General features: G+C 36.7%; 1 protein-coding gene across 1 annotated transcript; it reads right to left on the bottom strand.

The window, feature by feature from the left end:
- LOC109844593 lies at positions 9,027-12,994 on the bottom strand. Its single transcript, XM_020413697.1, has 5 exons — positions 12,835-12,994; positions 11,127-11,240; positions 10,853-10,952; positions 10,680-10,729; positions 9,027-9,833 (listed from the first exon to the last, which is right to left on the bottom strand). The coding sequence occupies exons 3-5, from the start codon at positions 10,923-10,925 to the stop codon at positions 9,615-9,617; spliced, it is 342 nt and encodes a 113-aa protein (XP_020269286.1). The 5' UTR covers positions 10,926-10,952; positions 11,127-11,240; positions 12,835-12,994; the 3' UTR covers positions 9,027-9,614.

The raw sequence follows: 13,379 nt of genomic DNA, 5'->3' as shown, positions 1-13,379 counted from the left end.
GTCAATGGTCATTCGAAGAGCTGTGCTCTGCATCACGCTACATAGGAGTGGGAAAGCCCCTCCTCGTATGCGTGACAACGGCTGTCAGATGCTTGCGTGGATCTGACCAACCACCGAGCGTTGGCGGCTCTCGTCCCTTCACCTGGACAACTGAGGTGAGCCGCATTTATGAGGGTGCAGGCTGTTTCGGCGCCTGTCCGCTCATTCGTACTGTGGACGGCCATCTGACGGGCCTGGAGTATTGTGCCCTCTCCCTTGATTTGTGGGATTTGACCACTGATGTAACTGTTCCCATACTCCAAGTGGGCAGTTGACAGTGAGCTGGCGAGTCTGCAGCTTGGGTCTGCAGGCGAGCTTAGGACTGCAGGCAGACTTGGGTCTGCAGGCGAGCTAGCAGGCGAACTGGGTTTGCAGGCGAGCTCAGGTGCGCAGGCAGACTTGGGTCTTGCAGGCGAGCTGAGTCTGCAGGCGAGTTTGGGACTGCAGGCAGACTTGGAGTCTGCAGGCGGATTTGAGACTGCAGGCGAATTTCGAGCTGCAGGCGAGCAGGCCGACTTGGGTCTGCAGGCGGATTTGGGACTGCAGGCAGATTCGAGCTGCAGGCGAGCAGGCAGACTTGGGTCTGCAGGCGGATTTGGGACTGCAGGAGAATTTGAGCTGCAGGCGAGCTCCTGAGCATAGATTGAAGAATAGGCCGTAACTTTCAAACCGTAAGTCGGAATTGGACGAATTATATATGAAAATCGCCTATCTCGACGAGATGGAGCCATCCGAACCGAGCCAAAGGCTTCGGTTCGCTTCCTCCGTTTCGCCAAATTCCTTACGGTTTGGGAGATATCTGCGTTTTCCCCTCTTTTGCTATTTCGGGTGAGGTTTTAGCAGTTTTGTTCTGAACTTCTCTGATAAGGATTTAAAGGCAATTTTTATTGCCTACAAGGATAATGTCAGATTAGGTGGAGCTCACAAGCAGACACGACTGAGTGACACACATGCTGATGGAGATTGTGGCATTGAACTTGAAGACGATGAGTGCTCATTTCAGTCCAAGCCAAGTGATGGAGGAGATAGAGGTATCTGACTCATAGTGTAGAGTAGGAGCGGTGCACCGATATAGTTTAAAACGAGCGATGAGTGCTTATCAATGGGCGATTTGCTCATCGATGGGCGAAATCCCCTATTGATGGGAAAGTGGTCTCCGTCAAAATTTCTCGTTGATTTAAGGTAACGAATCGATTGAAATAACAACATGCCAATAGATTGATGAGTGCTTATTGATGGGCAATCTGCCAATAAATAAGTGTAGACCAAACAATGGAGTTGCTTGTAGTTTAATTGTTTTAAGCTGAAACTTATATCCATTAGTGCTCATTTTTTTTTGCTTTGTTCATTGTCATCTTGCGTGAGTAATCTCAAACACAAATTAGTGACAAATTGAAGTTGGTTATTTTTCAAATAAAAGATATTGTACGGACAAGATCGTAAGAACTATAATGTTACTTATATTAGAAATGACCAATTTAAATTAACGAATCGATTGAAATGACAGCGTGCCAATAGATTGACGAGTGCTTCTCAATGTACAATCTGCCAATCGATGCATGAGTGTAGGCCAAACGATAGAGCTACTTGTAGTTTCATCATTTTGAGCTGAAACTTATGAGTTTTGTTACATGGATCCAAAATATGGGACCAATAAGGGGAACAAATGAGATGTCCCCCTCTTATTGGATAATGAGTTGTACATCATTAATAATGACCAACTCATTATCCAATAGGAGGTGACATCTCACTTGTCTTTCCTATTGATCCCATATTTTAGGTCATTGAGGAATTTTTCGAAACTTATATCCATTAGTGCTCATTTTCGGCTCTATTCATTGCCATCCTGCACAGGGGAACAACCACAAGTTAGTAGCAAATTGAAATTTGTTATTATTCAAAGAAGGATATTGCACAGACGAGGACCTAACAACTATGATACTGCTTATATTGGAAATGACCTACGAAGACATAGATACTATAAGACGATTATAGTTGAATTAAGTTTTGAATCTGCACGGTATTTGTGACATTAATTAATTTAAGGGTGTCGAGGTTTGAGCGGTCAATAGCCATAAAGGAATGAGTATAGAAAGTTCAGAAACGATCATGCATCAAAATCCTAAAAGAAAGTGGTACTCTCGTTTATGTTTTTGAGAGAGAGAGCACTCTCTTCTACACAATGCTTTAATTAGTCATTTAAGTTGTTAATTGGGCTTATCAAAAGAGTAATGACTTCATTCAATGAAGCGTTGAGCTGAGCACATGGTTCAATTCCCATGCAATGCTCGCAATAAAAGTGACGGGTGGGGAAAAGTGCACGTTGATGTGAGAAAGAAAAGCTCTAACATTTAATGAGAGCTTTTCAATTTGATGGGCTACAAACTCAAATATGGTTACATTATGTATGTTCATAAGTCTATTTTAATTCTAGGAAATGGACAAAATGGAGAGTAGTCTATTTTAATTTTAGGAAATGGATAAAAATATTGATATTCGTATTAAATGCTCACAACTTCACAAAACACCATAAAACACAGTACTGTGCTATTAATTAGTACCAAGCTCAATATCTAGTTGCGTGTGCTAGAAAAATTTAAGACAGTATATAACAATTATCTTAATTAAGTCTAACACTAGACCACATCTAACTTTGGTCACAAAGTATATAAAAGAAAAGAATATTAGCTGATAAAAATAGAATAGATAATGTTCAACTGTTAAATGTGTTCTGGAAAAATATTAATCTAAAACTTTCGCTAGGGTTGTGCTTTATTATCTTTCTTTGTTTGTTCAAAGCAAAAAGGAACAAGGCTATCTTTTCCCCCTCAAATATAAGTCCTGCGCGGATTTCGATGCTATGAATCCTTAGATTGATCACATTTTTAAAATAGCCAGCTAAGCTTATTTCCTTTCGGTAACTATATATTTTGAGTAAGTGAAATTATTATTTTTAATCACTACGTTTCATTGAAAAATAAACTGATGAAATAATTACATAAATTACAAAACTCTCTCAGTTAGGCAACATAAATTACAAAATACCCTAAAAATCTGTTTATATAAATGAAGGCCCTTCAACTACCGGTACATAAACTTGAGCTTTCTCCGTCGATGATGCGTCAGGAGCAAGATAACCCAGCGACAATGAAGAATTGGAAATGTGAAGGAGGGGCATTGAGTTGCAAGAGCTAAAACGCAGCTTTTTTTTTATTTTGCCAAAAAATAGGATCTAATGTTCGTCATATGAGTTATTCTCTTTGGATATATGAAAATATTTATTTCAAATTTATCGACATTTTTTTTTGGTTTGACATCAGTGGCTCTTCCTGCCCAGCCCATGATTCTGGGCTGAAGTTAATGCGAGGCCCGAGTTTCAAGCCCCAGGGAAAACATGGATATTAGGCCCGTATAACAAACTCGACCGGGTCGTATGGTTTAAGACCCGAACCCGATATTTAATCTCAGCCGGCTGGAGTCTCCTTCCTTCTTGGTACGTATGTTGGATATATAAGTAGAGAATAATGGGTTATATTTATAAGTATTTGATGCCTAATAGCTTGATTTCCTAATCCCTTTTGTTATTTTTATTTTATTTTATTCTAGATTTGTTGGCAAATCCTCCCCTCTTTCTTTTATTAATGAATTTGTGGCAACTAGATCAATTGTTAAACTAGCCACACAATTGTTTATCATCAAGGGCCATGAGATATTTATAGCTATTGACATATTTGATGCTGTTAGATTTAATATATAACTATAATGCTCAATCTTCCCTAAAATTTTATAGTTTTGGTATAATGGTTAAAGAGACTTGACTTAATATGATATCGGAGCAAGCCATGTTCAAATCTTTGCTGGCCACGAATTTAAAACGGATTTTAAAAAAAATTGTCATCGCTACCTGTGTTCAGGTGTCCAGCCCATAAATGTTTGGTAGCTTCTTTCTAGTAACTAGTTGAGTACTATTTCCATCCTGTTATACATACTAATATCCTCCTTCGCCAAATGTCGTAAGAACAGGCATCGATCGATATTATTGGTTTTCTTAATGTATTCATCAATGCGTGCATGCATTCATCATACTCTGATGTCATAAAACTCAATTGAAATTATTGAATGCACAGTTTAACACATGGTAGTCTACTGCTTCTTTTTTACTCTTTCACATCTGATTCATTGGCTATTCATCATCAAGTAATGAAGCAGATCATTTTCTTTTGAGGAGCATAATGGAGAATGCCCAGAAGAAACTTTATAAAAGATTTTTTGCTGATTAAATTTATTAGACCTGAAACTTGGGTTGTTTTCTTGAAGATTAGTTCATGGTCATCTGATTGTAGTCAACTATATAAAAATTGCAGGTAATTTCAAATTTTCCAGATGACAGACTGCTAAAACGTCTCCAGCTACATCTCAGTTACAGAGGAGACGACTGTGATCCCCAACGAGTATATGAATAATCATGAACTGATTTGACTAATTTGATCCTTGCATCTTCTCGCCAATTATTCTGTGGCGAATAAACAACCCACCTTCACTGAGAGATGTGAAATCAAAACGGAAAATGCTCTGCACTTTCACTGTATGAGCTATGTGCTCCTCTGGCCAATGGAAAAAATTTCAGCTGTGTTATCGCTGTCTATACTATGAATTTTGTGATTGCCAGAGACGGGGCTGGGAAGTGTTTGGTTTCTGTATCTTCGCTGATGTACCACGAAGTTCATCGCAAAGCTGGATATAAAGCTATGCAGAAAAGATAAACAAGTTACCAGTGACTACTTTTGCCCACCTGTTAAGAGATCACGTATGGTAATCATCTTGATTAAGCTAAAATTTTCTGTGAGCACACGCCAGTATCCTTACTGTAAAGTTTCATTTTGAGAGTACATCGAAGCTACATATATAATAAGGCATTTTATTGCCAACAACATGCAAAATGCAACACTCAGTTAGTCGCTTAAATTTAAATACCCGGCACCACACAGTGAAAGTAATATAGGAGATCATCAGCAATTTGCCAGCCGTCCTAGTTATTTCATCCAAAAACTGAGCTGCGGACCAGCTCACTACTTCTTGCTCAATCTGGAATGCCTTGGCGAGAACATCGTCAGAAATAGGAGGCTTTAGCTCGGAAAACTGCATTTAAGCTACCGATTAGCATAAGCAACATCCTTTGCTCTCTGTATGCTAAGTCCTGCAAATCGGCAAGAGGATTGCTATGTCTAACCTACATAGCAGCATAATCTGCAGGCTATTGTTAACGAGACCAACTACATTAGATGTATAAGAAGCCAAAATCTATGCACCACGTTTAGTACTCCTGATGACACCATTGCTTGCATGCGTATCTTAACTCTTAACATGCCCAAGATTAATTAATAAATCACCAAAGAAGTTTGTGTTTTCATGAATCATCTGACTATACGGTTTCTTTTTTAAGTTTTTAAATTTAGCTTTTTTTTTTCTAATAACTATTGCATTTTGTTTTAGTTGAACGGTTAGACAGCTGGCAAAACCTCCAAGGATCATGCTGTATTCGATTTTCGTTGTTTCAACTGCTGTATGGTGGCTACCTGGCGCCGATCACAAGAATCCTTCATTCTGCGGAAGATTCGTTTATTGCAAATGGCGGTTGTTTTATCATTCTGTCGGTTGCGTTTGCTTTGATGCTCTGAATATTTCTTCAGATCAACAAGAACAAATCCATGGACCCTCGCGCTGAACCCCTTGTTCCCTACTGCGAATAATCCGCTACTCTAGGCGAACAAAGGTCAGGACGTCCAAAACTGTCTTGTGAACGTGAAAGAAATTCCAGCAGTAACCCCACAGCAATGGCAACTTGACCAAAGTAAAAACAACCCCATATGCTGTAAATCTATAACACTTTCCAGCAGCCATGGGTTCTTGTTCGCCGTCCAGGTAGTCACCATAAAAGCTAGTTGAAAAAAACAAAAAAATGAATAACAGTATTACCCCTTAGGATTTTCCGTCTCAACCGCTTTCACCACTAAACAAAAACAATATTATAAAAAAAAACTAAAACTTAAAAAACTTTTTAAAAACAAACATATTTGGACGTGTTGGCCCCTCAGCCGTATGTACTGATTGCCGCGTCTTCATTTGCATTGTCCGCCGGCGCGTTATTCCACGTCAACGCCGGCGCGTCAGATCCCCGCCGGGGTTGGGGTTTCCTAACGCAGGGGGTTTTGACTGTTTCCCGGCCGGAATCGTTGGAAAACGCCCGTATCCCGACGGTTCTTCTCACTGCCACTAGGGCTGTCACCGCATCCCTTCAGTATCGAACCAAATTTTTTTTAAGGTTATATATATATATATATAAAAAAAGAGATTGAACAAGCTAATTAACCTTCTTGGGCTGGCCCCGCAGATGGGACGGCTCGAGTTGGTCTTTGTCCCACAGAAGGTTAGGTCAAAAAGAGACACGTGCCTCAAGCGAAGGAGTGCGTCTCACATCTTGAGATAATCCGGTTAATTGGAATAATAAGGAGGTCATGATTTATATCGTCCCAAATCCCATTCGCTAGTTCCTGAAGGTGCTTTTGGCAAAAACCTTCGAATTTAACCTGGTTACTTAGGAGAGGGAAAATGAACCAAAAGAAGCAAGATTAGTTTTTACCAAACGCAGGTTTATCTAGTCACCCTGGTTTAGAGAAGTAGTTTGCGAAACGTCTCATTTCCCAGGGGCTAAATTGCAAAAGGTTGCTCCAGTTCGGATAACGAACCAAACCCTCTCCCCTTTAATCAATCCTCCCTCCCTCCCACACTCCCCTCACGCTCACCCACCCTCGTTCTTCGCCAAAGTTTTCACATTCTCTCCTACTAGTATGTACCCCGTGCAAAGCACGGCAACTTATTTTTTCTAGCATTGTATTTTAAATTTGTGTATCTACTAGTATGTACCCCGTGCAAAGCACGGCAACTTATTTTTTCTAGCATTGTATTTTAAATTTGTGTATCTCTAAGTTTTAATACATTTGATTCTATTATTATATACTTAAAATTAAAAATCATAAATTATATGTTACCAAAAATATTGGCATCTGATGCTTATACATTCTTCCTCTAAAGAATATATGGTCAAACCTTTATTTTGCCTAGTCTAAGAATCTAATATTTAATATATTACTAAATCAGCAGAATATCCCTTTACAAAGTTTTGGCACTGTCAAAATTTTGCAGCCAATTATTATTCAAGAGGTCAATTTATTTTGTATCTTAAGGGAGGGTTGTTTTAGAAAAGTAAAGTAACTTAAATTGATCTTGCTATTATCTATTTTTTTCATCTTCCATTTTTCTTGTTGTTTCTACAAAAGAAACTAAGTCCTTATATTTACAAATTTTCTTTTAAGTTAAAATTCATATGCAATTTATTAATAGTTATTTGTGAACTTGTCCCTTTCGTTCATTGTTATTGTCCATAATTTTTAATATAATATTGTTTGTCAAAACAACCTAAGGTTAGGTTGTTTATATTTTTCTATAATGTATTATTCTAATTTGAATTAAAATATTGATGGCTACTGGTGTAGTCACATGAATACATTACACATAGATCTCTTTAAATGAGGATAGATCTGTAGTATGTGAAGTACACGGTCATCTGCATTCATGATTATTCAGGTTAATTTGAGGCTTGCGTCCAGGAATAAATAAAAGCAGTATCTGATGGTTGTTTATCTGTTGGTGGCCAAAAATTTTATTCTATTTGTCCTTTTTAGAAGGTTAAGGTAAAGAAATGGAAAAAAGGAAGCTTTTGACGTTGAAGTCAATAAATCTTTCAAGCAATTAATGGATTATCTAATTTAGTTGACATGTTTATTTGTTATCTAAATTTTAAATATCTTATAGTTTAGATGGAATATTATACATTAAAAAATTACATTACGTACATATAGAGGTGTGAATTTGCACATAATTTAATTAAAATAAAATAATTAAGGCGTAATAATAGAAAGGCACCCTGTATTATATTGATATAGGGATAGTCCATTGCAGTTCTATTCTTACGGATAGACGCCCTTACTATTTGTCAAATGTGGGTAGAGCTTGATTGAAACTTTTTATTATACTCAATTACTCTCAAGAGTTATATTTGATAAATGATTAATTAATTCCCATCAATTAATAATAATTCAAGTCAGAGAAAATAGGAATATAGTGTCATGTATATATCAGTGCCCCTCTTGAAATTTACTTTCTATAGTTGTTGAAATATACATCGTGTTGTAAATATGGATGATACATATTGTCTGCATCTTGACCGTTTATAAAGTATATATCATATTTATTTTATAGACAAAAGAATTTCATCTTGTGTATGTACTATTGGTGAAACTTGTAATCAAGAATGAAATTGTATCGCCATTGTCATTATAACATAAATTATTCAGTTTTAACACGTAAACTGAATATGCATAGTCTATATGCAATATATGTATAGATGACCTCAAAACATGATTAGGTGCATGCATGTAAAAATGACATACATTAAGTACCTTTTATGTTAGCGTGATTGATGTCCACCCACAAATGTTCAATGTCCCAACAACAATGTTGTAGAATAGAAATGTGTCAATTGTTAATATTCAAATACTAATGTTAATAAATTAGCCCAATTTTATCTTTTAGGTAAATATTGGTCATAGTCTATATGCCATTTTAAAAAGCTTTCATAAGAAATCGGTTGGTCAGTTAGATATTGCTTTTACTCTAAGTAAGATAACTGTAGCGTCTCAGTTCAAGTTCTGTCAGTAAGTGAATAATATTTTCTAACATCTAGTTATTGGATTCAATCTTTGTAACTGGCAGGTCTCAGTGCAAGTTTTTGTCAGTAAGTAGATCACACCCTTCTAAACTTCAGTTATTGGATTCAAAATTTTAAGTGTCAAATTTTTTTGCTCTGGATTACTGAAATAAAATATCAAAGGAAGCTATCACAACAGGTATAACCACCACAGGGATAATAACCACAATTTCACTTAAAATCTAATAACAGCAAATTCTATGATGGGAACATTTGCATGAGGAAAAAAAAGCATGGAAGATACAAATATTATGAATAAACAAAATAAGCAACCCAACATGCAAATTTAGACATTGCATCATTTATATTATCTACATTGTGCACACTTTCAGGTAGAAGGGCACATTAGTTTAGCATTCCATGTCATTTTGATCCAGCAAGGCAACAGAAAATATTGCCATGAGCCAAGACAACTCTAAGATTGTTGCCCAAAAACTTATATATAATTAATTCCTTCAAATTATTGCATCAGGTTTTTCTCACCCAAAAAAAATCAATGCATTAATATCTTTGACAACAAAGAAATGAAAAAAATGGAGATTAGTGCTTACCTTTTACTCTGTCAGCAGAAAGGGCATTAAACGTTGCCTGGACAAAGTTATGCAGGTAGTTGGGCTGCTTGAACACTACCACATGAAAAAAGGGAGGGAAAAAATCAATACTTACACAATTGTAGATCTACTGAAATAACAAAGACCTAATAGAAAGGTTGACAACTGCAACCAAACCCTCCCATTTTAAAAGCACGTCATGTAGAAATAAGAATTTTCTGTCCAAGTGATAGTGAGACACTCAGTTTATGTATGAATCCCAAAGCTATATGTGATAGTGAGACACTCAGTTTATGCATCTGACCACTCAAATTTTGAAAAAAATGCAGTTCCAAGTGATGTAAGATCATTATAAGGCAAGTATGCCTGCACAGCAACAGTGTTTCCAAGAATACTCCTTTCATCTGGTCCTGACTCTGCAAGAGATTAGTGGATATTGATAATTTAAACACAAGTAATGTACTTCAAAAAACAAAAAGTTTCAAATCATGCACCCGAAAGAATGTTGATATAAAAGATGTTGTACCATTATTTAATTTCAGAAGATATGAATCGCATGATTAAAGTTTGCTATAATGGAATATTAAATTTCTTTTTCCCTAATTTATCCTCCAAATCATCCACCAACTACATTTGTGAACATGGTCTTTTAAATTTTATTTCTTTGTTGTTTCTCTGTTTTTAAGATTTCCTTCTGGTCTGTAGCAGAAGAGCCGTGTCATCTATTAGTTCCATTCCGTGAATATCTACCATGGTACAAAGGCTCCACATGCATCAAGTGATAGACCTCTATTATAGTGGAAGTAGTATGCTGAAATTCTTTAGTTCGTTCAAGATTTAAATGCAGTCGCGCAGTCTTAGGTGCCAAAGAGATCACACATGTAATCTAATTAACTCAAGTTGATATTAACATTGAGTTACCAAGCTGAACAATAGGTCATGTTTGTCTATACTTATCACTTCCTTTTTTTGTGCACTATCATCTGTCCTACATATCTCCTTCTATTTTCTGCTTCTGGAAAAACCTTATTGTAATCTCTAAAATAAAAAAATCAAAATGAAATACGGAAATAATGCTCTTCTAGATATCCTTCTCAAGTAAATTTTACTATTTTTATGATGTAATGAAAATAAAGAACATAACCACATTAAAAGAATCTGTATAATTTTATCAATCACAAAAAATGATCTGATTGAATGTATAACTTACTTGGACAAAAAATTAGGACTACCATTAATGGGAACACAAACTAAAAGCATACCATGACAACAATAAATCTATCAGTTGCGGGCTCCGGTCCTATATGAACCCCTGCATAAAATAGTGAAATTTGATTAGTTACACAATTTCTATTAATATGCCCTCCCCCTCTCGCAAACCCATCCTTCAAAATAAGCAGGAAGTAATTTCAAGTAGATAGAAAATCCAACAAACCTAGGTAGCTAGATCTTAGAAAATGCTTTATAAATGTTGTCTTCCCTGTAGAATGACCCAAAAGCATAACCATGGGCTCAGCATCAAAATCACTATTTGTCTAAAAAAGGAGCGTTCAAAGCAAAATCAGTAACTTACTGTTATGCTTGTATTCACTTATAAAAAACCACCAACTACAACCCCCTAAAGCGCTTAACGGATGATTTTTAAAATGAAATAAAACTTATAAGGTGTTTGCCCATGATAAGAGGAATATATGTATTGCATAACTCACCAGCAAAGGAGAAGCAAAATCATTAAATTGATAGGTAATTTCCAATGTCTTTAATTTTTCAATATATAGTTTCTTCAAGCCATCAATAATCGAAGTGACAGAGCTTAGAGGAATCTGAACAGAAAAACAATAACAGGTAGTACAGGAGCATACAAAATATAGGCATAAAACAATATAAATTAATATAAAAAGAACTATTTTACTGAAAATCAATGAGCATGTAATAATCTGTTAGCAAAGAAATACAATAGTTAATCACATGAAGACTTGCTTCCGAGGATATTGGAGAAAGTAATCATAGTTTGATTGAGATTGACACTGCAATAGTTGATCACATGGGAAAAAAGCAATGTAAACGTAATAAGCTTGTCGGATCCGTATCAAATCATAAAGATTTATAAATGAACTGTAACCTGTGCATTTCTGTTGATAAACGTAATAAGCTTGTCGGATCCGTATCAAATCATATTAAAAGCATCATATGCAATTATAATCCTGTGCATTTCTGTTGATAAATTATAATCATATGCAATTATAATCATATGCAATTAGAAATGCAACTATTATATATAAAGCTAAACTAATTTCCAAGAGAACTACATCTTTTGCCTCTTTTTCTTGAATTAGATTACATTTGCATCTAAAGCCTACAAAGAAAGATGTCAAAAATAATTGTGATACACGAATACTTTAATGGTGTGTTTGGGAGTTTACTAAGGGAAGGGAAGGAAAGGTAAACAACGGGAAGGGAAGGGAAGGGAAGGGAAGAGAATTGTAATATGTTGTTTGGGAGTTGAGTAAGGTGAATGAAGGTGAAAGGAAGTAAATATATGTAAATTTACATAAATGACATTATACTAATAACACATCAGCCCTTTTATTTGTTTTGATGGGGGTAAGAATGTCATTACACCCCTTTACCTTTGATGGGGGTAAGAATGTCATTACACCCCTTTACCCTCCTTTACCCTCCTCTACCGCCCAAATCAGGGGGGGAAGAAAACCAAGCAATTTTACTCTCCTTTCCCCTTCCTTCCTCCTCTCTACCCTCCTTAAAAAACTCCCAAACAAGGTGAAAGCCTCATTTCTCTTCCCCTCCCCCTCTCTACCCTCCATCCAAACAGGGCATAAGGTAATAGCAAAATAGACCAATATCATAATGTATCATTTATGTTGATAAATTCCCAAGCTAATAAGAAAAGCAGACATTCATAGAAATAAGTAATTAGTTTATTGAGAAGCTCTTAAAAAAATCTGAAAAGCACTTGATGTGGAACCATTAAATTCTATCCATCATAAATTCATGTTTATTTAGCTCTTCAATTGCAGAAAAATCATGATGAGTAGCTACATTATTGAACCCATCCTTCATTGAAAAATGCTTCTTTTCCCATATATCATTAACAAATACGATCTCGATTCAACTAAACTTCATATTCTATTCTCAAAATAAAATTATGATTGTCCTGAATCAAGTTATGCGCAATTACATAATCATACCTAGCTGAGGGAAAACCGAAGCTCGTGTTAATCACACTCTCCTTTGAGTGCTCACCTGTTAATCATTTAATCCCAAAAAAAAAAGAAAAAGGAAAAAAGATAATTTCTATATTTGGGCTGAAATCGATGGATCCCAACCAAATTCTTTCTGTTTATAGGAACTGGAAAATGAAGGAAAAATTGAGGTCAACATGGGGAAAGTTGTTACCTTGATTTTTTGATAGAGGAGCCATAGCCGAGGACGCGCTCGAACTCTTCGAAGTCGACGAAGCCGTGGTGGTCGGCGTCGGCAGCGGAGATCATGGAGGTGATGACGTCGTCGGCGGCGATGAACGTGGATTTGAGGTCGCTGAGGATGATAGGGGAGATCTGGATGAATTCAAAGAAAGAGAGGGGTTTTTTTGGTTGGAATATAGAGATCAGATCGGCGATAGCATCCGACAACATAGTCGGATCCTTTCGCTTCTCCATTGATCTCGCCGCGTAGATCCCAATCTAAGACTCCGATGCCGGAGGTCTCGCCTGATCGTCCTCTGAATCCCTAATCGAGTCGGGTATTGCTGCTGACGACAATGACGATGATGATTTCTTGAGGCGTTTGAGCTTAGGTTTGGGGATCGGCGATTGTTGATCCTCGGGGATCGGAAGGCTCGATCATCTTCGATGATTTCTTGAGGCGTTTTTTTCGTCTCTGGTGAATGAGTATCGGGGTGAGAAGAGGAGGCGTTTTTTTGTCTCTGGTGAATGAGGATC

Source organism: Asparagus officinalis, chromosome 6, assembly GCF_001876935.1.
Source record: "Asparagus officinalis chromosome 6, Aspof.V1, whole genome shotgun sequence".
NCBI lineage: Eukaryota > Viridiplantae > Streptophyta > Magnoliopsida > Asparagales > Asparagaceae > Asparagus > Asparagus officinalis.
Note: the sequence above shows the minus strand (reverse complement) of the source record. Positions and strands in the feature narration are given on the sequence as shown.